Raw genomic sequence first — 24,382 nt, forward strand, 5'->3', positions numbered from 1 at the left:
TTTCAGAAGATCCTCGGACAGATCCGCAAATGGGCCAATTTTTAATGATGAGACGCGCCATCCGAGTGTCAATATCAAGACTTCGAGTGGACACGGATTAACACGCTCTTGATATGGAAGCGTGTGACCGTCATGTGCTTTGCGCGTCTGGTCTGCGTTTCGCCCACAAAGTGCGTATCCCATGCCTCACGTCTACGGGTGGATGAGCACGGTGTGTGTGTGTGCGTTCAGTGTGGAAACGTACATGGTTAGAGAGTGTGTGCGTGTAAGTGGACAGACCCCACCCTGCCACGATCAAAGGAAGTAATTGCAGCTTGTTTCCTGTAATTAAAACTCTCTCTGAAACTAGACCACTTCAGAAAGGACAGGGAAAGAGAGAGAGAGAAGGAGGCAGAGAGGGAGGAAGACGCGTGGGGCACGACGAGTGACTTGAAAATGACTTCTGAGAAAAGGGGAGAAGGAGGACTGAGGTTTAAATTGTGTGCCTGTATTTGTGCAAAAGAGAAAGAGAGAGAGACCCACCTTCTGCAAACTGGAGGAGTTGAGCTGTGTCTTATCTATGATCTTTACAGCCACCTAGAAGCAAAACAAGAAACGTGTTCATTTATTATCATGCTTTTATTCATTTATTACACTCTGCTGCTGCGACGAGTTTGACGCATCACGCTCTCACACAAAGCTGCAGCACAAACACACACACTGCTATCTTCTTGGACACATCACACACACAAACATAACGATACAATCTCGCAGCATTAAGTGATAAACACACAATCACAGCAGGCGACAGTTGCATAATAGTAGAGAATAGAGAGAGAGAGATAGAGACACACAGAGTGAGCTGAAGCACGGTTTTCACCCATGCCATGACGAGGTTTAAAGTTAATAATCCAACGGTGGTGTCCGTCAAGAGGGACAGAGAGGAGATTAAGAAAAAAAAAAACACACAGAGAGAAAGGGAAAGAAAGATAAAAACAAAAACATGAGCTGAGAAAATAAAAATAGAGGAAGAGACAGATGGGAGGGACTCGAAGTGAGAAGAAAAAAAAAAACAGAAAAGAGGACATGAAGGCAGAAAGAAACAAAGAACGATGTCTTCACAAGGACACGGAAAGAAAGAGGAGGACGGACTTTTCTCTCGCTCACATTTCTGTCTTTCACAGTCAACCAACTTCTTTCTGGTTGTGCTTGTCTGCCTGACTCTTTCATGCCCTCTGACTATCCCTTGTTTTCCTTGTGTGTGTGTGTGTGTGTGTGTGTGTGTGTGCGCCAGTAAGTCACATGGAGTGTTATCAGGGTGTCAGGCACAGAGCTGTCACACATTGACAGAGCCCGCCCACCCCTCTCTCCCTCTCTCCCTCTCCTTCCCTCACACGTAGATTGAGAGTTAGACTTGACTGGGCATCAGACAGGACCCGGCATGGGCTCGCTGCAGACACAGCTTCTCCCTTAAAGGCGCAGATCACGACATTACATCACATCTGGAGTTTACTGTAAGCCCGGAGACGTTCAGGCCTCTCCACTCAACCCGACAATGGTGATCTAATCTCCTGCAGCAGATGTACCGCCGTCTCTAAACCCATACAAGCCTCAGATCAGACCAAAACCTGCTGCGCACCACAGCACGGACCCTCCCCTCCCCTCCCCTCCCCTCTCTTCAAAAACCAGGAAGCAAAAAATCTACCTTTTCTCACTTTAACCATTAGAACACTTGAGGCTTCGTTGTCACGGGCTACACTTATCTTTCCGATTACGCTAGGTTTTCTCACACACACAAACAACTTCACACTTCAGTTTTTAAACCGCGGTTCATGCTTATGCGACATTTTTTTCCTTTCCAAAAAGTTTTCTGTTTGTTATTGAAGCGCTGACAACACCGTTTGTCGTCAGAACGTGACTTAAGGGTCTAAAAATAAAAGTCTGAAGTTCAGAAAGTCAGGACGAGTCTCTTAAGTGGAACCACGAGATAAGATTAAAGCTTCCAGTCCTATCTAACTTCTCTCTATCTCTATCTGCGTGTGTGTGCGTGTCCGTTCATGCCTACCTCTTTTCCGGTGAGGACGTGTCGTGCCAGTTTGACCTTGGCGAAGTTGCCTTTGCCGATGGTTTTCAGTAGCCGGTAGTTGCCGATGTGCGGCTGCTCGTCCGACGTGGCCGTGGCGACGGAGTTCCGACATCGGGACATGCTGGAGCGGCCGGACGACTTGGACTCCTGGAAAGAGAGGAGGCGATAAGTGAAGAGGAGGAAGAAGAAGAAGGCACAGGAGACGCAAGCGTGTATGAGACATAAGATGATACTGATTGCACAGTTTTCTGTATCATTTCCATATTTCTCAGAACAGCAATGATCAAAACACAAAAATAAAAACAAAAACTGAGGTCAGGTACACATGTAGAGTTACTCAACCTTGCGAGGCCCGAGGCCACTGCGTTCAGAAAGGCCAGTCCAAATTATTTAGCCTCCAGTCTTTCATTATACACCAGAAACCACCAGAGGAGAACCGAACTACGAAGCTGCAGCTGCACTTCCACGTAAAAGAGTCAAGGTTAATCTGGAGACTTGGGAGTGGACGGGTCACTATTGATTATTATCTTAAAAGAGTTTCTGGAGAAATGTAAACCGCTAGCTAAAAAATGAGTGGGTTGCACTTTGTTATAAAACTTTATTAATAGTTATTACACACAATTATGGACGCATCTGCTGCTCTTACCAGAAAAATGTTGTAAATGTGCGAGAGAGAAACAAACGCAGTGATTACAAATAAGTGAAGGAGAAGTTGATTTAACTTTTTAATATTTGGGTTAGGCGCAGATATTAGTAATAACACTGGAGTGATCCAAACGTTGGGCTATGTGGTTCCTCTTTTTTTTTGTTTTTACAGATAGGTGCTGCCTCTGGAAGATTATTCATTCATTCATTTACTAGAGTAAATGTTTTACACTGGAGCCGGTACACAATATATGTCTTAAAGTTAGTTTGGGCTTCAGACGAATCAAGAAATAAGATTTTTTACCTTTGCTTCTTTGACTAAATTGTGCCTTTAAGATGAAACCACACAATAAATGCACAGCGGAACTAATAATGTGTTTATAAATGTTTTTTTTTTTATTATAATGGTCTCTTTTTATGTGCGTTGTAAAATTGCTCCAGATCAGTTCATTGCAGCAGACAGCGGGTCCTTCGAGTCAGACGCACGGGCCAAAAAAAGAAAACAAAACCTTGCTGTGCTGGCAGGTTTTGCATGGTTGGCGACCGCGATTGGGTTTCAACTCCAGGAAGGGGTCACAGCAATTGTGTATGTGTCTATGTCCGTGTGTGTGTGTGTGTGTGTGTGTGTGTGTGTGTGTGTGTGATCCGAGCAGGACAGGTGACGGGGATCAGGGTCAGAGGAGAGGACGCCTGGCTCCAGGGTGACGAGACGCAAACACACACACACAGATACTAGAATACACACTAGCGCACACAAAGGTGCGGGTATGTGGACATGTGCACACACACACACCACTCGAGAGATTTGAGACTAATGGGAGACGGAGCGCAGGGAAATTCACAGTGTTGGTACGATGTGAAGAGGTTTGTACACTTTTGTTCTTCCCCTCCAACACCAGTCATTTCACTCACCTAATTATCTCCCTCCAGTCTGGACAAATTAAAGGCTCGCTCTGCGTCCCCAAATTACCCACAGACCACATTTTTATCAACATCATCTTCCCTGCGACCAAATCTTGGGGCCATGGGAAACCGGCAAAACGGTGATTACTCCGCTGTATTTGTGCGCTTCTTACTCCAGATGGTATAATCTAATGTCTGCAGCCACTCCACCACCCCCCAACGCTAGCATCCTCGCGCTGACAGTGCAGACCTTCATAAAGTGTAATAGGCCAGATTAAGTCTGGGGGGGGGTTGGGGCAGATTAAAACAAATGACAGTTACATTAAAGCCAGACAGGACGGGGTTATGTGATGTGGTGTTTGGATCACGTAGGAGAGGGAGGCGGACCGTTTTGAGACAATAAGACTGGGTCTGGCCGCACAAAGCTGATTTCTACGTCAGCTGGGCCGTCCTCACAGAGGTCCGTGTGACCTAACTCCCTTTGTCACCCACTTAGCTCCACGCTGATCTCGCCAGAGCGCCGCTATCCAAAATAGCGGCTGCGTGTCATATTTTGCCCTCATGATCCGTCTTAACTCGGTGTGTCGTGTCGTGGTGCAATGTTAAATATTGTCAAGTTTACGTAGTTTTAATTAAACAGGCTTCTGAAAACGTCTGGGAATAGCCTTTCAGGAAAATATCTGAGTAGTAAGCCGCTGTAAAGGAGTGTGTACATATGAAACCCCCATGAAAGCCTTTTTCCGTCAGGGAGTTTTCAGGTTTACACAATAAACTGAGCGCAGACACAACGCAGCGTGGCAAAGTCCAAAGTAGAAGTTTCCGTGACTGGACATATTTTTGCAGAATTCAAACACGCTTGTGCTTTCAGGCTACAGGTAGAGTTGTCAGTGAAAACAATGAATGACTAAGGCCGGGCAACGTGCTGGAGACACCGGCAACAGGCGTCGACTGCTTTGGCAAACCGGGACTTGGGGTTGGGCGGTATGACGGTGTTATACCGTGTGACGGTATAAAAAAAAGTGTCTACCGGTAGAGATTTTGCAATACCGTTTATACCGGAGAAAGAGCAAAAACACCACGTTTTGTAACTACACCGCCTCGACACACGGGGCACCGCAGGCATTGCAGCAGACTGCTTGGCGTTGTTGCACGAGAACGAAGAAGGAGAAACAGCTTCACCTGAGCGGTAGGCAACAATCATGGCGGAGGCGGAGAGTGGACGTCACGAGGAAACGGAGGCAGCCCGACCCATAGACGTATATACATCGCCTCGTTGAGCGCTGCCGTCTGCTGGAGCGGCGTGCCTACAGGGCGGCCATCTTGGAACAGGGCCACTCGCTCCTACAGTGCATTACATCTATGGAGGAATGGGGTTTCTACACAATAGAAGAGTGTCGCGCGACCGTTGCTGCTGCTGCTGCTGGAGGTGGAAACACCAGTAACCTCTGCTGTGATTTTATATTGCACTAACAGTTGTTATGCACCAGTTACCTTGTGTAAAACTTACAAAATACTTTTTCTCATTTGTTATTTTTATTTCTGACTAAGCTGTAGCTCTGTGTTTACATTTGCACTTAAGTTAAAGCTGGAGTTCAATGTTTACCAGACATTTGCACATTCTTTGTGGCTTATTATTTATTATATTATTACATTTTCTTTATTAAAATAATGTTATGCTGCTGTGAGCAAATAAAAACAAAAGAGGAAAATGATCAAACGCGATATATACCGTTACCGTGATATGAAATTATAAGATTTTGCTCGTACCGCCCAACCCGACTGGGACTTGTAAGATTTTACATAATTTACATTAATATGTAAACATCAACATAATATCAGGGAGGTCTGGGGTGGAAGCTGCGTCTAGAGAGCAGTTATAACAGAGGAGGAACCGAACTGTGACGCATGTGTTTTGGTGGTTATACGGTATACGACGTGCCAATCTGTGCTTTCTACTCAATACTTCAGTACGGGGCTAAATGCGTAAATGTAAAATTAAAAGGTGTTGGTGGGTCGGTAGCCTGACGCATTCACACTGTTTAATTTCTGGGAGGCAACTTTTAGACAGCTTTCCATTTCTCATTAAAATGCACTTGAGATTTTAAAAATACATCGAGTTTACTTTACTTAGCAGAAGTTAGATCACCCTGTTGTAGCTTTGTAAAAAAAAAAGGGCAAACCTAAAGGATTGTACGGTTAAGACTGGGCTTAATTTATTCATTCATCAAGATGATTAAAAACGTGTTGGAATACCGTCAAAAAGCTAATTTTAATCCGTTGTCTCCAGGCAGTTTGATGGTAAACAGAAACAAAGAAATACAAAAGAAATAACATCAAAGAATATTCAAATTCTCTCTGTTTTTTTCAAAGAGCACCCAAAATAAAAACTAAAACAGCAAACCAAGGCTGCACAGTGCCGCTCTGTGCTTCTTTTCTCCAGCTCCGCTTCTCCATTTATTACACAACCGTTTGTGACTCTTTATTCAGACAACCAAGCGTAAGACTATGTGCACCATTAGCCCTCACTGTCACTATAATCGCCGGCCGTTCAATCCGAGCGTGGCCCGCTCCGAACGGCTATAAGCAAACGGGTCCTGCGAGCGAGTTCTGAGAGACCGTGAACCGGCCCTTTACAATTGAAGCGCGTTTCCTCTGAGGTTCTTCCCCTCTTCCACCAACGGTCCTCAGCCCTTTGGTCTTCCGTCTCTCCTATCCTCTTTCATGTCTGACTATTTTTGTCTTCTGATTCTTCCTTCATTTTTGGGCAGCTGCAGGCTAAGCAAGCCCCACCTCCTCTCCCCCCCCCCAACACACACACACACACACACACACACACACGTACATACATATATAAACACATACACATGCACATACCCTCCTCTCCCCCTCAGTTATAATTATAGCCGTGTCGGAGGACAATAAGTGACATCACCGTCTTGTTCTCACATTACTCTCCGATTTGTCGAGTGTGACTCATGAATACCAACGTGGAACTGCTAGCATACACGTTTTTTATTTTTATTTTTTTATTATTTACCTCGCTGTATTCTGAAGGAACTCTTAATTAGATATAATAAACACATAAACTCCCTGCAACCAACGACACTCACATCAGATGACCTTCTGCGTCCCGTAGAGGTGGTAAAGTGGTAACATAAAGCCCTACAGGGTGACACCGGAGCGACGTATCCTTCTAAATCTTACTCATAAACCTGCACATGACTGTAATGTTTATGGCAGGTTTCGTTTTTTAAAGAAGTCCTGTTTTTTTTAACCAGTTTTGTGTTGTAATTCATAGCGGAAAAAAATGGCTAATCTATGAAACTTGGCATCTTCAGCTTGAGCCACATTTTACCAGAGGAGCTACATTAACCTAAAGTCATGCCCTGTGGAGACGTGCCAATGAAATAGGTTGAACTATTGCACGTTGTGTTTATCAGAAGGCAGTCTCTGGCCACAAGTCGAGACAAATTAATATCTTCCTAAATTATACGAACGAACGTCTACTGCAACATGTCCCGAGTGCAGCAGTTTGCTCTGAACCTGACGTTATCAGCTACTGTGTCTCTCGAGCACGTCGCGGAGGGGGGTGGCCGGCCCTTTTTTAGTCTGTTGCCTACCGTGTGGAGAGACCATTAGTATAGTGTTTATATCCAGCCCGACCGTTGAGGGCCCCCCCCCCCCCCCAAACACACACACACACACAAAGTGAAAAGTCACTGACAAGATGTTTGCAGCTGAAAGCCATTTACTGCCACACTGCAAACACAAGCATTTGCACATGACCAAAACACAGACACACACACACACACATAAGGCAGTCTAGTTAATCCAAGGCAGTGTTGGTTGTGTTTTGACTCAGGCCTCATTATCATTGACCTTTGCTAATCTCAGTTCTGGGAGGAAGCCACTCACATACAACCAGATGGAATTTTACAGTTAAGAAACTAAGGGAGAGTTGCACATGGCGTACGTGCCACACACTACCATCAACGGACTGTTAAAGCCAATGGCGAGATAGTGGAGAGAGTCAGGTAAATGGGCACAAAGAGGGCAAAGCATGGGTAATAAAAAGGGAAAGGTAGGCTGAAGGCTGAAAAACACAATTACAGGGCACTGCTAGATCAGGTTGATCAATTATCAACTAGAAATTTGATTAAAGTTCAAGATTATTAGTTGGTTCACTCTGTTCAGCCAGAAGCAGCAGCAGCCACTTGTTTAAAAGGGAATAGAAATCTGTACTATGTGAAAGACGCCAAACAATTCTTGTATGTGCTTCTAATCTCTTGAAACAAGAGGTATAGAGAGCCGAAGTCCCGCCCCCTCTACTTCCGGGTTATGGGACCTATCTTTCGAAAAAATATGAACGGCAGTCTATGGCGAAAGATAAATTATTTTCTGGTCCCGATCGACTTTGTGCCTTGGATTATACATATGTTGTTTTTCAGAATAAAAAATGATTTTACATGTCAAGAATGTCACAGTTTGTCGCAAGATAGTTCAGTGAAACGCTATGGAAAATACGTAATTAAACGAACTACAAGTCCCGCATGCTGGCGCGTACAGAACCGACCAAAACTCCCTTCGTGTGACTACAGCTCTCGACCCGATTTATAATGATTTTCACCTCGTTTGATGCTTCTGCATTCGTCCTGGAAGAAGACGGTAAAGCTCAACAAGGAGACAGCCATAGTTCTCAGACGAGAGATGTAGTTCACTAAGCGATCTCATACAAAACCTAATGTTGTTCAGCTTATTTACGTCAAATAATTTGTCTCTTGACGTGAAAAATTATCTTTTAAATTCACACACATCATATGTGAAATTCATGCCACAATTCGAACGGGGACCAAAAAAATTATTATGATCTCGCCATAGACTGCCGTTCATATTTTTTCGAAAGATAGGTCCCATGACCCGGAAGTAGAGGGGGCGGGACTTCGGCTCTCTATAATTACACAGGTCCATTGTTACTGCAATTATGTACAATTAAAATATGTCAACTTTTCAGGCAACTTTGACAATCAACAAACTAATGGCTATTTATATATGTGTTGTTTATTCAAATTGCCTTTTATTCTTCTTTTAAATTACATCACAAACTGCCGTTAACAATTAAAGGTAATCACAATATCCCCTCTCATTTGAGACAACTAACTACAAATTAACCACTTCCTTGTCTGTCCCTTCCTGTGTGAGGATGCTAGTTAGTTTACACTACAGAAAGCAACTAAACTTGTAGATTACGAGGTGAAAATGTGAAGATGAAGTGTTTTAGAAGAAGCTGGAGGCCACGTCTAACGTTCATTACGAGATCCTTAACGTCAGCTCAGGTGTTCATGTTCATAAATCGATTTTAATATTAGATTTTAATAACGGTTTTTATTGGAGTAGACGTGATAATAATGAGGCAGCATAAACCACTAAAAATACATTTTGTTTATTTTTTTTTGTATTCTTATGTGAACGTAACTTTTTAAAATTATATAGAGACACAACCACCACATATATATATATATATATACGGTGCTGCTGCCTTATACCACACTTTGTGGGTGGGAGGGCACATGTACACAAACACAACTTCAGTTTGTGGTGGCTGCGTTGCCATGGGGATTAGCCGTTAGCTGAATCCTGCCCTCCGTCTTAGTGCCGGCTTGTATTGTCTTCATCCTTTCATTTATTTTCCTGCTTCCTCCCTCCCTCCTTCCTTTCAACCATTTCTTCTCCGGAAATAAATAAAGAAAACTTACTTGACAAGGAGATATTGTTGTCCTTTATCAGGAATATCTAGTGTTCAGCGTGCCAATATGACCATACGACAACACAACTGTCAAAATATCCAACTCGTTCTCTTACCCGAGTCATTATCTTCTTAAATAACCACTATGTTGTGCTTTGTAGTGACTCACTTGAGCCTGCAAACGGCTTGCTAACTAGAACTCCCAATTACAAGGAAACCCCAAGAGGGTGAGACTCTGGAACCTCTCTAATGACGAGGAAATTAAGAGGGCAGTTCAAAACGCGAACCGGAGAAATGCTGCCGCACCTGTTTGAACTGTTCCGTGTGATTCAACACATAACGGAAAAGCCAGTTAAACCGGACCGGGGCGTAGAGTTTTTGCGTGGATGTATTTTTGGACGAGGATGGATATACACGCATAATCATAGCACCTTTGACACCTTGAGTCACACACACACAGTCACACACAGTATTTAAGCATTTAAAGGAGAGTTTGACAACACCGGCTGTCTCCATTCAAGTGGGAAATCCTTAAAGCACACACCCTGTCATAGATCGTTTTATCTGTCAAACCTGTTCTCACACTATTTACCTTAAATAATTGCAGCGTAATTTATCCACATTTTTTTTAATCTACACGCTGCATTAGACATAAAGAAGCAGACAGCTGTCATTTTTTTGGCGGACAAAGCAGAAACGATGCAAAATGAGCCCAGGCGTTAGCCCAACTTAAGCCAACGCAAGACAAAAAAGCTAATTTTAACGCACAACGTTGCTTCTTTGTCACCTCTTCTAACACTCTAGGGTAATATACAGCACAGGTACAAATTTGCCACCACATGTGAGGCCAAGTAAAACGTGCGAGAGGCCCCTTTACTTTAGCAAGGTGGTGTCACGCCGGGTCTCAGTTTGCTGTGAATGTCGTGCGTATGTGTTCTCTTAAAAACGGGATTACCCTATCTCCCTAGGTATGTGTACGTGTGTGTGTGTCAAATCAATTCAGAGGCCGTGTTTGTTTGCTCTGTTGCTGTCACAGTCGGGACGCTCCGCATAGCACTTCCTTGTGTGCCCTCACTCTGCTGCTGCTATGCAACTCCGTGGGTGTGAGCGGCGCATGGGAGCTACAGGAGCAAACAGGTCTGTGGAGCTTTTCACAGCGTGGCCGCGTTGAAAAGCCGACGGATAAATCACGAGCGGGTAAACACGATGCTTAAAACAAGGATGACCTCTGCCAACACTGTGATGCGTTTAAATGGTATATTTTTATGAGAAGAGGTGTATCTTGAGGGTTTAGCTTTAGGGGGCAACTGGAAAACACTAATAAAAACAACGGTGGATGGATATGGATCACGGCGGCTTTCTTACTGCAGGTTTTCGCCGCGTAGCTTCAAGCCCCGATAACCTAATTTTACCCCTCTGACTGGATTTCAGACTCTTTATGACTAAGCGGAGATCAGAAAGTTTCCTCCCAACAGATGTAGCTAATCCTGCAGCATTTAGACGGACACAGTGTGAAACACTGAATCAAGCCGGTCTCCAGAGAGAGAGAGAGAGAGAGAGAGAGAGCTACTGAAATAATCTTCAAAGACGTTAGTAAGCGCAGTCGTGGGGGTAAGATGTAGCCTGGGTGCCAGCCGAACTTAGTCCCGCCCACAACATTTGAGGTCTGGAAGTTCGGTCCGGCGTTGCTCCGTTAAGGCGCAATTATGCTCGAACAGGAGCTGTTCGTACCAATCAGATTCTCAGGGCGGGCTTTATACGATGATGGACAGATGATCAACAGTAACGTAATCAACCACGTCACCAAAGAGCGCTTGGGTTGAATTTGTTTTACAACAAAGATGGCTGCCGCTGGAGAACTGAGATGTGTAGATTCTGCCATCGAGTCTGTTCTAGAAGATATCGACGGCGCATTGATTTTAAAAGAGGAACAGATAAATGCGATCAAGGCATTTGTTAATCGTAAAAGATGTTTTTGCCGTCCTTCGTACGGGATTCGGCCAAAGTTTAATTTATCAGCTACCTTTTCACAACACCGGCAAAAACGGTTACACGGTTCATCTTCTTCTTCTACTTCTTCCAGCGTGCGTGGAGTTGAGTTCTGTTGACAACTATGCGTCGCTTAACGTACGTCACACACTCCGTTGCTCTGATTGGTTATAGGTCTATCCAATTGAGTGCAGAGGCATTTCTTTTTCCTGGTTCGGTGGTTGAAACCTGAAACACGCCCCACAATCACAGCCCCAATGGAGCAGTATCAGACTCACAATTGAATATGGCTACGTCAGGCTAGGTAAGATGCGCCACACAACAAACGCTCTGACACTTAGGGTTGGGAAAGACGGTTACATTTTGGATAATCGTGCTAATAACGGCAGCTTATTTGCTAACTGTGTAACTTAGGCTCTGTTAAGAGTTTGATTCTTATCGGCGCTGTACACGCGAAGTTGTACTGAATTGAACAACATAAGGTAGTAACGTAGGCTAGGCTTGCGCGACAACAAAGAAAGCCATGAGCTACATTTTTTCCCTCACCTAATACTTTAAGCTTTTCCTAGAAATAAAAACACAAAAGATCACAGGAAGAAACCCCAAGCCCTGACATCAGCCTTGACATCACATGCCCAAGCGGAGCTGGAGGATCGCATCGGAGCGGTGTGTGTGTGAGAACTCTGCACACTCCTTTTTCACCTGAATGACGTCAAGCCCTTCACATCGGCAGGTCTACAGTTGGCAGCCACACCTACCGCTCGGCTCGACTGGAAAGGCCTGTTCTGCCCTGCTCTCTCCGAGAAAGAAAGAGAGAGAGACACATACACAAACAAAGCACTGGATTTTAGTGCAGTGCTGGCACCTGCTTGCCCTATTTTTATTTTTTTGTGTGTCCACCTCCAAGCATAGCCGACTGAAAATGTAATTCCAATTGAATTAACTGTATCTGAGTATAAAGGGGGAAAATGAGGGATTGTGTGTGTGTGTGTGTGTGTGGGCAAGAACAACTGTGAACGTGAGTGTGTGTGTGTTTGAGGCAGGTTCTCTGTTGCTAGGGCCCTGGCTAGCTTTGTCTTTCTGTTCATCTGCCTAGTGACGGGTCTGGTAAGGAGAGAGGCATAATTTATGGTTTCCTGGGCGTAACAGTAACGTGTGTATGTGTGTGTATGTGTGTGTGTGTGCGAGCTAAATGCTTTCCTATAGTCATGAGGTACAAAAAACTGGGAGTCCACTTCTTTGTGGGGATCTTTGTGGGAAAATTAACCCTTTAAAAGAAGGTTATGGATTGGTTTTTGGGAGATGGGGTAGATTAAAGTTCACGTGTCAGGACATTGGAGTGAAAGGGCGAAAAGAAAGTATCGTGCGGGGTGTGTGTGCGTCTGTGTGTGCTCACATGATGACTCATATCGACGAAGGGCGCATGAATGGAGAAAAAAAAAAAAAAAGCGAAAGGTGAGCACCGGAATATTAAAAACACATCTTCATCAGCATTCTTGTGTCAATACTCGCACACATTCACGCCGCTTCTTTCTCAACTATATTGAATTTCCAGCTCAGCAGCAGCTTGCTGGGCGACGCCGCCTTTCTTTCACACTCCTGAGGTGTCAAATGAAACGCATCAAACTGTGCTCGACCGTACTTATGTTTCCAAATGCCGTTTTGAAATATTTTTTTCACATCTGCGAGCCTCGCTGCTTTTGGTCCTGGCGAAGGTTATAAAAGGACAAACCTGAGATGCTAGAGATGAGGAACACGGGTACCTACCTTTTAAGTAAATAAATTTAGAGATAAGTGGAACGAATTGTCACGCGGAAAGAGGCACAGATGTGGCGTGCTGGGGTTTTTCCCCCTTAACCACTTCCCCTGAGACCTCCTGGATTATTAATGCAAGGTTCCCAGATCAATTCCTGGTCAGAGGACGTTTACGGCATCGCTCTTTTGACTTTTAAAAGTCAAAATAGAGGCAACAGATGCTACAAATCCAATCATAACTTGCTAATAGTCCAGTGTTAATCACAGCTACCGGCAAAAGAAACTATGAGACAACACATAGCCTCATTTCCTTGCAACAAATTATAAGTATACCTAAAAAATAAAGAAAAAAGGGACCATGACTAAACACAATTATGCAAATTAATAACGGTAACAACAGGTTAACCTGGCTTTGGGATTCTCTATCAGCTTTCTTTCATAACTATGAGGCTTTGCATGCAAACATGTCAGAAACACAGGCAAGTTCACACTGGTCGGCCATGAATCTGTTGTCATTTCAGCATTAAAAAAAAAAAAAAAAAAACATTTGCCGTTTGCTGCGGTTGACTGCGACTGTAACCACAGTGACATCTCGATGGCCGTGTTATAAGCAATGATTGTTACACTCGTACTGAACGGAGTGTGGCATAATTTCCCAAGCACAAACAGCACAGAAAACATCATCAAAACGAGGAAGTACCGGCTTAAAGGTTCACGAACTTAATTACAAAACTACATCGCCCATGAGTTTATTTAAAAAAAGTTACGACACAATCAGAAAATGGCAAAACGCTATAAACTTTACGTATGTTTACCTTACGTTTAAACTCCACCTCCGTCATATCAGCTCCTCAAGATCACATTTTGAAGAGCGAGTGCGCACGAGTGTGCTTGAGGTTGTTTATCGTTTATGTGTGGGAGGAGGCATGTGCATTGTTTTAATGTGACATGTGAGTTTTCACAGCTGGGCCAACAATAGTAAAGCAGTCAAATAGGCTAAATAGCGCTTTATTTCCTGGTTCCTTGTATTATTTCCTCTGGGAATGGAGAGTCTTGAGTAAATAAACCTTGGATAAACCTGATGCAAACTTTAAGGTCACTCCCAAAATGTGGTTCGGTGCGATATCTACCGTGAGGAAATCTCTCATTTGGAAAAAAATAATGGCTCAACTCCCATCACACCTCAGTGTGTGTGTGGAGGAGGAGGAGGAGGAGGATCCAGCTTTATTCAGCTTGTGTGCAATTGCCCAAACAATAATAACACGGAGGATGAAACAACCCTTGAAGAGGCAGACCTGTATTTCTAGCTTCGAGCTCGTGTCAGTCAGAAGACGCAGCTCGATGAATAGATGGGAAACACGGTAAAACAGGAAACAAGACAATAAAGACGTCGTGGTGTCTGGGGAAGTGGGCGAGCTGTGAGAAACGTGTTAACAGCCGACGGCACGCCGACAAGATAAAGTATCATCCAGTTCTGTCGCGCAGGTTTGACCCGACGTGTTGCAATATTTTAACATCACGTAGTTGTTGGGACAAAGCTCGGTGTATTTAACAATCGTGCTTTATCGCTGTAGTATGTGTGCAAGCTCCAGGTATTCAGTGTAACGCTGATAACGAGCGAGATATTTAAATATAAGTTCCTCAAACGAAGAGCGAGCAAGAAAGCCTTGCATAACGTGGAAGCGCGTCCGATCAAAGCCGCTCAACTAATCTGCCATTTCACACGGCCAGAGAGATGTCATAAGCCACTTCTCTATATCTGACAGCTCTCTTGTGATACGTGCCCGGCAACTGGTCACGACAACTGCAAGGTAGGAGGAGGTCTTGATCAGTAACTTTTACATCACGCCTCCCAGGACTTTTGTAACCATTAACTCACAGCTTAGATTGCAGTCAAGTGTAAACAGGGCTTCCAACTTTGAAGTAAGTCATACATAAGCCGTGTAAAATATTAAAATAGTACATCCGGGGGTCAAGCTGTCCCTTTTTTTTGCTGACACGTTGAGAAAAAGAGAATATCTGCTTTCACAAAAACCAGCACGTTGGCCCCCGAACAGATCAAAAGTATACAGTCAAGCCGCCTCCGACGGGAACAGAGAGCCGTGTCAACGCTCAGCCCCGTCCTCATGTCCGGTGCCATTTTGTCCCGTATCTTGAGACCCGACACCAAAGGCTTTCTATACATGGCCTTTAAAAACAGACTGCGTTTGTGTGTGGGAGTATTCATCCGTGACCTTTCGCCTACAAACCCAGTTAAGAGTTTATCGTGACCCCCCAAACTTTTTTTTTTTTTTTTTTTTTGTTCCACCCCTAAACCCCTCGCTGGGGTTTGCCGTAGGGTGGGCATTGGATGCACCGAGGCCAACAATAGCACAACATCAAGACAACACAAGGCGCTGCTAAAGGTCAGACAACCGGGGCACGAGCAGTTATAAATCCCCCAAGACGCCGCAGTTAGGTTGTATAATTTTATGAGCCTGTGCATCTGTGTAGAGCCTAACTTTTTTTTTTGATGGATTGTTTTTCTTCTGCCAGTGTCTTCTGCAAAAGCCAGCCACGGCGTCTCACCGAACTCAGTGAGGAAGTTGGCTAATAGCGAAGGTTAACACTGTTCGTACACGTTTGCGTTATACCAATATGCTCAAGGAGCAGCGAAACTTAACTACGGCGTCACAACTGGAAATGGAAATGACCCGTCTGCACGTATATATATATGTGTATTTGTGTTGCAGCTTAAGGCAAAGACTTGCATAATCAAATGTATTATTCCTGTATCTCTGTCCCCATAAGGGTGTAGCCATGTAGGGATACGCATGTGTCACACTGTGTGTAGTTATTTGCCTACACCTACATACCGGTATCGGTGTCGCTCCGCTTTCCTTTTACACTGTAATGGAAGTAGTGACCTGTAGCGTTGGACATGTCAGCACACACACACACACAAGCAGTGAGATCACAGCGTTAACAGCTCCTTGTGTCAGCATTTTTTTTTTTAAACAAGAATCAAAGTCAGGCGGATTTTTTTTTTTTTTTTTGAACCTTTAGTCTCCACCACCGACGGGTTTTCCTACAGGCTGATAAGCAGGTCTGAAGTCTGGTTGGCTGTTCCAACTGCTGCTCACACCTAGGTTTTTTTTAAAAACTGTTTGAAAGAGGGCGCAGCTCTGTGTCACGGACAGAAAACAGGTACAATTCAGTAACACTCCCTTATAAGCATTAAGTTATTCAGCGTCAGTATTGACAAACAAATGTTCGTCACAAGTTTCCGCGAAGGTTTTAATCAGATTCTTTCTTGTGAGAACGTTCGCGCTTTTTTAATTTAGGCTCGTCAAAGTCACCGAGCAACAGTTAAAACCACCTACTGACCACAGCTGCGTTCATATAGATACTCAAGCGTGTACACGTGCATATATATCGAAATGGCTTTGGCTTTTAACAAGAGCTGACATTATCTCAGGCTGCAGCGTCAACATTTAGACACTTTTTTTTTTTTTTCCCAATCCAACACTCAAGAAAGATTTCTGCTTGTCAACAGCTGTCCAAGTAACACAAGTCATGGCCTTTACTGGAAACTATAATGGCTTTCATGTGAGCGTGTGTGGCTTTTCCATAATAATAAGATAAAACTGTCTACAAGATTAAGATAGATACCGTCGTCTTGGAAGCAGAGGGGCTTTGTTTCCAGCGTTCGAGTATGGATCTGCAGCACGGCCAAGAGTTTTCTCCGGCTTTTCTAAACACACACACACACACAACTCAAAAGCACCGTCTAAATCAAACGTGCAGGAAAAAAAACAAAAAAAAGGCTCTTGAATTCTGGAGCGAGAACCAAACGATCATCCACGAGCGTTTTCACGATCCTTTGCATTTGATGAAGCGAGATTTGTGATTCGTTTCGGAGCACTCTTAGGGGATGTGCATCCGAGCCCAAAAGGAGGATGCATATTGTTTTGTGTGCTGCCATCGCTCCCAGCAACAAATTGACAATTCAAACTAAAAACTCAGTAATCGGCCTATTTGTGATGTTAAATCCATCTGTGTCACAAGCGCTCTGATCCCTTTGTGTGCGCTTTATTTAACAATCAATGAACGATATTGTTTCTTTAAAAGTTTACTTATGGATCACAACCTCAGAAAGCTCTTTTCTTGTTTTAGCACCTACTCAGAGCTTTTGTGATAGCAACACATCAACTTTTTCCTCCCAGAAGACTGTCATCGACTTTTTCACACTGGACTGGTGCGACACTCACAACATCTAACCACTAAAATAACTGTACTACGGTGAAACAAGAGCGCAACTTAATCATCTCAGAGTGAAACTTGTTTTCAGCTGCGTCGTCTGCACTGCGACAGGGTCAAAGAGTCAAAGAAGGAAGACGTGCAGAGACGGAGACTAAACAGACGACTAAATTTGCTCTCCTTTTCGGCGAGGAGTGGGAAATCCAGTGCGAGTGCGTAGGCAAGCTGGTGAATCACTGCTGAGTGGCAAAGACAACAGAGACTCAGAAAACGCAGAGACAACCAAAGACTGTACAAGGCCAAAACAGGGCCTCTCTCTCTCTCTCTCTCTCTCCACAGCAGATAAGAACTTCCTACTCAAACAGTTTTGTGAATAAATATCACCTTAAGCAGTATTTTAAGATTTAGTTTAGAGGTGCAAACTTACCTGCCCGGATGAATTTTCAATAACTTGCACCAAAGGGGGCCTTGTTGACATTTTTCAAATATATGGAGTTGCCAAAAAAAAAAAAAAAAAAAAAAGGGGGAAAAAGGAACGGTGAAACGACTTGTCAGTGTCTCTTGTGCATTTAAAACTTGTGTAGCTGAGAGCAAGGAGGGGGTGTGAGGAGGGGGGAGAGAAATTTCCAACAGATGTCCAGTGCTAGCCAGCTAGCAGCACGACAAAATAAGCCCCGTGAATCAACAAGTTGAATCCCACATCCAGCGACAAGCCGAGTTAGCCAGCCAGCTAGCTAGAAACTAGCTAGCAGCAAACCGCACGTCCCATGTTTGTCAACAAGCACAAAACGAGAAAAGCGAGTTTTTTTTTTCTCCTCCTCTTCAGCTTCGGCTCAGGTGTCAAAACACTCAGTTCCCAATTGTGATTTTTATTTATTTTTTTGTTTTAGACGTTGGTGATGATGATTTAAAGCACGGACGCTAGCTAGCCACAAGCTAGCCGCCAGGTACTGTGACGTTCTGGCCAGATAGCTAGTTGTGCTAGCTTCGAAGGAAAGTTGGGCAACGGTTGCACTGAACAAGACAGGGTCCAATTAGGTGGCTAACATGCTAACCTGTAAGGGTTTGCTAACCAACGTCTGAGGAAGCCCCAACTGCCGCCGAAACTCACAACAAATTTTGTTTATCCAAGAGTCGTTTTTCATAACGTAGTGTCGTCGTCGTCTCTCTTTTTTTTTTTTTTTCTTCTCCTCTTTTGGTGACAAGAGGTGTTTCCTTTCAGATTTGAAACCAGGTCCCGGTTGTCCACAAACTTTCAGGCCAAAGTTATTCCCGGCGAGGTCTCAACCTTCCCAAACTCACAAGAAAACAATTAAAAAAAAAATATATTCCCAGTGAGATATCCGGGGCACGGTATCCCGAAAAATAAAAGCAGCACCTTGTATAAAAAAAAAAAAAAAAAAAAAAATATATATATTATCACATGGCAGGTGAGAAACACGAACTAATTTGTTGCGCTTGCTTGCTTGCTTGCTCGCTAGCTAACTGGGGCTGCTCGGTGTTAGCCCATGTAGCTTGCTAATTCGGCGTTTCTTTCGAGGCAAAGCTAGCTGGTTAGCTTATTCCCCCCCCTGCGACCGCAGCGGCGGTGACTGCCTCAGAGCAAACCCACAAAACTCAAAATCCACGGAAATCACCGGCGCTCTTCCTTGTGTCGGTTGCGTGATTGGAATAAGGTCGTCCACCACCACCTCCACCACCAACACCACCACCACCAGTGCTGCACTGCAGTGTGGAGGATATATACCAGTTCGTCCCGTCGGCACACCGACTATTATTCCAGTCACCAGCGAGCTGACGGAGGAATCATCAAGTTGTAAAATCCATTATCGGCAAAGTGGGGTTTTTTTTTTTCTCGTTGGGAGAGATGCGTGTCACGGGCGACAGGGGGAGAAAGGCGAGGAGCTGCGCCCGAATGCAGTTGTCTATGCGCACGATCCTGCCCTGATACCGGAACAAGCTCGCGGCAACATGGCTGCTGCTGCTGCTGCTTGCACCACGACTGAAAGAGAGAGGATTGGGGAGGGAGGGAGGGAGGGAGGGAGCGCCGGGTTCGGCTTTACTCGATGTTTTCCGAGCCTTTGGCTTGCCGACCGCCATTCCTCTCCAGGTTGGTAAATAGCAGGTGCAGTGGGGTTGTGTACGTGTTCTTCACATCCTGTCGTGAATCTTGCACGGTTATAGATACGGTATGAAATGTTGGGGACACTAAAAAAAATTAACTCAGGGGCTTTAAAGTTCACAACTGTTGCTTTTTGGTGTGTTGATTATTTATAGACGATTTGTTGCTTCTTCTTCTTTTCTTCTTTGTCTTTTCTTTTCCTTCCGCGGACCACGAATTAAAGGTGAATGCCGCCACCTACTGGTTGGAGTGTGCAACAGCGCGACTTTAATAAAGAAGAAATATAGTGGATTTAAACGTTTTTTAATAAAGCCTAATTGATATCTGTCTCTAATAGATGCTTAATTACATCCCTTTGTGCACTAAACCTTCCTAGAATCCATGTTCTAGTAGCATGTTTCCATTACAGTGTGATTAAAGCAGCACTGAGTGTTAATAACTCCTTCTACCTCTCACTCTGGCTTTTGAATTTTGTTATAGCGTCCCACTCTTAAAGAGGAACTACAGTTTTTTACAACCCGGACCTTATTTCTGTCATAAAATACGATAGTTTACTCACCCATATAACTTTGGTGTCATTTGGTGTCGTTCATCAGATATTTAGATCTGTGTATATCCATATAGTGGGAGTGAATGGGGCACCGAAACGCAGCCTCTAAATAACGCATTATCTGCAGGGAAACTCGTTCATTTCACCAATATTTTGTTATGATATGCTAGTGCTATTCCCCGTTGAGTCCGGAGTTATCTGTTCTCTATTCGCGGACGTGCAGCGGTTTGTTGTTCCTCTCTCTGCCTCCGCTTCCTCCTTTCATCCTTTCAACAAGCTCCTCATCCGTATACTCTGTTTATGATGGACATCCTTACAGTTTTGAGCCAAAGTCGTCGTCCACAACCTCAGAATCGGAAAATATTCAGCCATGTTGCAAAAAACTAGCAGTAGGAAATTACAGGTAAACAAGCCGTGCGGCGCTCAGAGATGACATCATCCAGGTCAGAGGTTAGTAGGTCAATCTACAGACCCCGGATGATGATAATAGGTAACTCCTGACTCAATGGGGAATAGCACTAGAGTATCACAACAAAATATTGGTGAAATGAACGAGTTTCGCGGCAGATATTGCGTTATTTAGAGGCTGTGTTTCGGTGCCCCAGTCACTCCCACTATATGGATATATGCGGATCTAAATATCGTCCAAACGACTCCAAATAACACCAAAGTTATAAGGGTGAGTAAACTATTGTATTTTATGCCAGAAATAAGGTCCAGGTTGTAAAAAACAGTAGTTTAATGTCATTATTACAGATTTCTCTAATGAATTAGCGACTTTGCTTCATGATCTAAACACCATTTTCATTTTTGTTTAATGCACAGTTAGCAGGTTTATCTGCAACTCTCCTTTCCCTGTAACTCCAACACGTGCATCTGCTAAATATTCTGCAAGACAATTTGACGTATGTCGCTTCATAGTTATGCTTCACTACGTGTCACCTTTTCCCTCTTCCTTCGTAACCTTATAAATTTGCAGTTAACATGTGATCAGTTTATATAATATGACTGCTACAGATACTTCTCAGTAACAGCAGAGAACAACTGCAACTTCATGCACGTGTAATGCAACGCTGAGATCTCTCTCAGTAGAGTAAATGAAGAAAGGTATTATTTCAAGGAAGGCTGGAATCTCTAAGAAACACCCCCACAAAGAAGCCCGTGTCTGTCGAGATGTATTTATTTTACAAGCAGAGAGGCTCCCGCCTCTTTTTTGTCCTTTCCACATCGCTCTGGAAACTCCAGTTCTGCAGGCAGTAATCGCACGATTGATTACCTACTGGAGTTGCCAGATGCCTCAGCAATGGAGTCACATCCCTGTTTCCGTTCACCTGTCACCTCAAACACTTACAGTTCTTTATAGATAATTTGAAGCGACTATGGTTGTGTCAGAGCAAAAAATAAAGAGATAGCCAACTTCAATATTTATTATATCTTCAATTAAGCCACAGTTTTACAATATAATAGTATGGGGGGTATAAAGGCTAGACTTTTGCCAACAAGGTGATATGATATACACCAGTTTATTAGGTATGCTAGTGAAACAGTCCTTCACCAAATCCTCCTTCATGACGGTGATAATGTCCAGTTTGTGTTAAACTGTAAGATCATTTTGGAGGATGTAGTTTGTTTCTGTTACTTAGCCTAGCCCACTGACTAAAATAGTCGAAACCTGTGGGGGTGGAACACAATACGGTTCAACAGTACTTACAGACCACAGCCTCCAAAATGAAAACACAGTTGACTCAACAGCTCTCAGTTAGTTGAAATAAAAATACTGGAAACCAAAACATTCATGAAGCTAAGATTTAGTAGTTTTCATTTATGTGTGCCCAATGAACCATACTATCTATATTATACTACACTATCATCGAGTTCCTCTGCTCATCATGCCCACAAGCACGGCTAAAAGGTAGTTGAATTACTGCGCCATATAAAACCTCCTACATTTCCTTTCATCTTTACTGTCCCAGTTTTTAATATCTTAATTTATCTGTGCATATCATAGCCAATTAGATAACGACACCCTGATCTGATTGAGTTAAATGCCCCCTCCTTCGCTCCCACAGCTGTAGAAATAAATTGTAAGTACATATATACATACATACATGTGAGAGATGCTGACAGCGGGTATAGACATTTCCAAGTTACTTAGCAACAGCCATAGACTGACAAAGACTGATATGGCTGCCAGGAGAAGTCTGAACTCAGGTCGCAATACCAAATACTGCCATTAGCACAATGTGAGGATGTTATGTAGAAAATAAAAAAGAATTCAGGAAATGAAGGGGTACGAGTGGCTGGTTGGGAGCGTCTGGGAGAGCATCCAACTGGCAGGATTTCCCGATGAATCAAGGGGAAAATCAACTCCCTGGTGATGGAGGGAGTGTAGTCAAGGGTATGCGCACCATTACAGAGAGACAAACACATTTGTTTTCAGTGTTTATCTGCACTCGTCACCAACCCTGTTACTGTAAACTGGCTGGACATTTCCCGAGACTCATCTGTCAGTGAACTTGTCCAAACGGACTTGACTGGACTTGACTTCAGGGTGCTGGAGCACGCCCAAGCTGACATGGTGAACCCCGGGAGAGAGGACGACACCCTTACCAAAATACCAGCCCTGTTAACGTTCATACAAAAATACTGAATGCATGAACCCATTGACACCACAGTCTTATAAAAAAAAAAAAAACTACATTCAGGTTGTTGTTGTAGCAGGAATCTCGCTTGCTGCAGAGGAAAATGTGCTAAAGTGTCGCCACCTGCAGGATCCCTGAATACATTACATCTATATCTATCTATCTATCTATCTATCTATCTAGCTATCCAGCTATCCCACATACTGTTACAGATTGAAGCCTGCAATTAATGTTAATTACAGGATGTATTTTAAATCTCACTTTTAATCTCCAGTCTCTTATTTCAGGTTGCCAAATGTGGACAGGTCGAGGCTGTAATAACAGTTATTTATATGGAGTCAGTCATTTTCCCTGTTGAGCCTGGCGTGTGTTGTTTATCAGGTACCACCTGATACCAGCTGCAACTCAGTGGTAATATTCATACTCTCATCACCGAGTTTTTTTTTTTTTTTTCTGTAATTGTAAAATGGGAGCTAAATGCAGTGGCTCACGAACCATCCAGGCGTCAGGAGTGATTTTGCAATCTCAGAAAGACACGACCGGGGGAATCCACTCTTGCACCAAATGATTCTTATCATTGCTTGTCCAGAGTCAAATGTCCTAAAAGTGACTATAAGTTGCAAGTTTGATGTAGTGAAAATCCTATGTCGGTATACACCAATCAGCCACAACATTAAAACCACTGACAGGAGAAGTAAATAACATCGACCATCTCGTGACAATACAGTGTTCTGCTGGGAAACTTTTAGACCTGCCATTCATTCATGTGGATGTTACTTAGACATGTAGCACCCACCTAGACCAGACCAGGCACCCCCACCCCATAGCAATGACACTCCTTGATGGCAGCAGCCATCCCCGGCAGGATGCAGCCTGACACAGACACACACACTTTAGGAACAACTAAAAAAAAAAAAACATGAAGAACACCACAAAGTGTTGACCTGACCTCCAAATTCACTAGATCCCAAAGTGATCAAGTATCTGTGGGATGATCCACAGAGGCCCCTCCCCTCAACCCATAGGATCCATAGGGCCCCACTAATAACATTCTGTTGCCAGACACCACAGGACACCCTCTGTCTTTTCTATGCTCAGATGAACACAGCAAATTACCTCAAAGGGTAGAATTGGGATCTGGTTATAATAGTACAAATACATACATAAACAGTAGAATCTGTAAAGGTCTTGTAGGGGTACAACAGGCTAAACAAAAAGTTTGCCTGAGGATCATACTCCTTCCTTCAGCAGTCTGAAAGGTGAAGATCCTGCTTTGACCTGGACATTTAGACTCACAGTGTGCAGTAAAAACCAAAGCCAGAAACAGACTCTGCTCCAGTCACAGTGAGTACAACACGGTGTAGCTTGCAATGGTAGTTGCGTTAGCTCCAGTATTATTCAAACACATTGTATTTAATTATGAGTGGTAAAGAAGACTTTCTTTACAGTGCATGATTTATGCTTTGCTGCGAAAGGCTCAAGTGGGAAAACTGTTCACAAGTCTAAAAGGGAAACGAGAAAAGCAATTTCTTTTTGATTGAATATTTTTGAGGAAGTCAGGCTTTCCTTTTCATCACCACAGGAAATGACTTGGAGTGGATGAAAACAGTTTTGTGGCTTGTTTTTTTTTTTTTTTTAAGTTACAAAATAAGCACAAAGGTCAAACTCTGACTCCTTCTGCTTAGACTTTTATGAAGATTAGTCACCCTTATCATCACCCAGAAGGCAG

The 24,382-nt window shown here is 43.7% G+C and overlaps 1 protein-coding gene across 8 annotated transcripts in view; it reads right to left on the reverse strand.

Moving 5' to 3' along the window:
* mark2b (MAP/microtubule affinity-regulating kinase 2b) overlaps positions 1-19,321 on the reverse strand; it is a 45,965-nt gene extending 26,644 nt beyond the window's left edge. For 3 of the 8 annotated variants that reach the window (XM_084543665.1, XM_084543669.1, XM_084543668.1), the window contains exons 1-3: positions 17,767-19,320; positions 2,045-2,212; positions 523-576 (exon numbers count right to left, since the gene is read on the reverse strand). In XM_084543665.1, coding sequence (XP_084399791.1) covers positions 523-576; positions 2,045-2,212; positions 17,767-17,817 — 273 coding nt within the window. In that variant the 5' untranslated portion in view covers positions 17,818-19,320. Of the gene's footprint in view, positions 1-522; positions 577-2,044; positions 2,213-17,766 lie in introns of all 8 variants that reach the window. The other 5 variants (XM_084543666.1, XM_084543664.1, XM_084543670.1 and 2 more) reach the window with 4 other exon arrangements.
* Between the last annotated feature and the right edge of the window lie 5,061 nt (positions 19,322-24,382).

This window comes from Chelon labrosus (assembly GCF_963514085.1).
Source record: "Chelon labrosus genome assembly, chromosome: 1".
In the NCBI taxonomy this organism is placed as follows: Eukaryota; Metazoa; Chordata; class Actinopteri; order Mugiliformes; family Mugilidae; genus Chelon; species Chelon labrosus.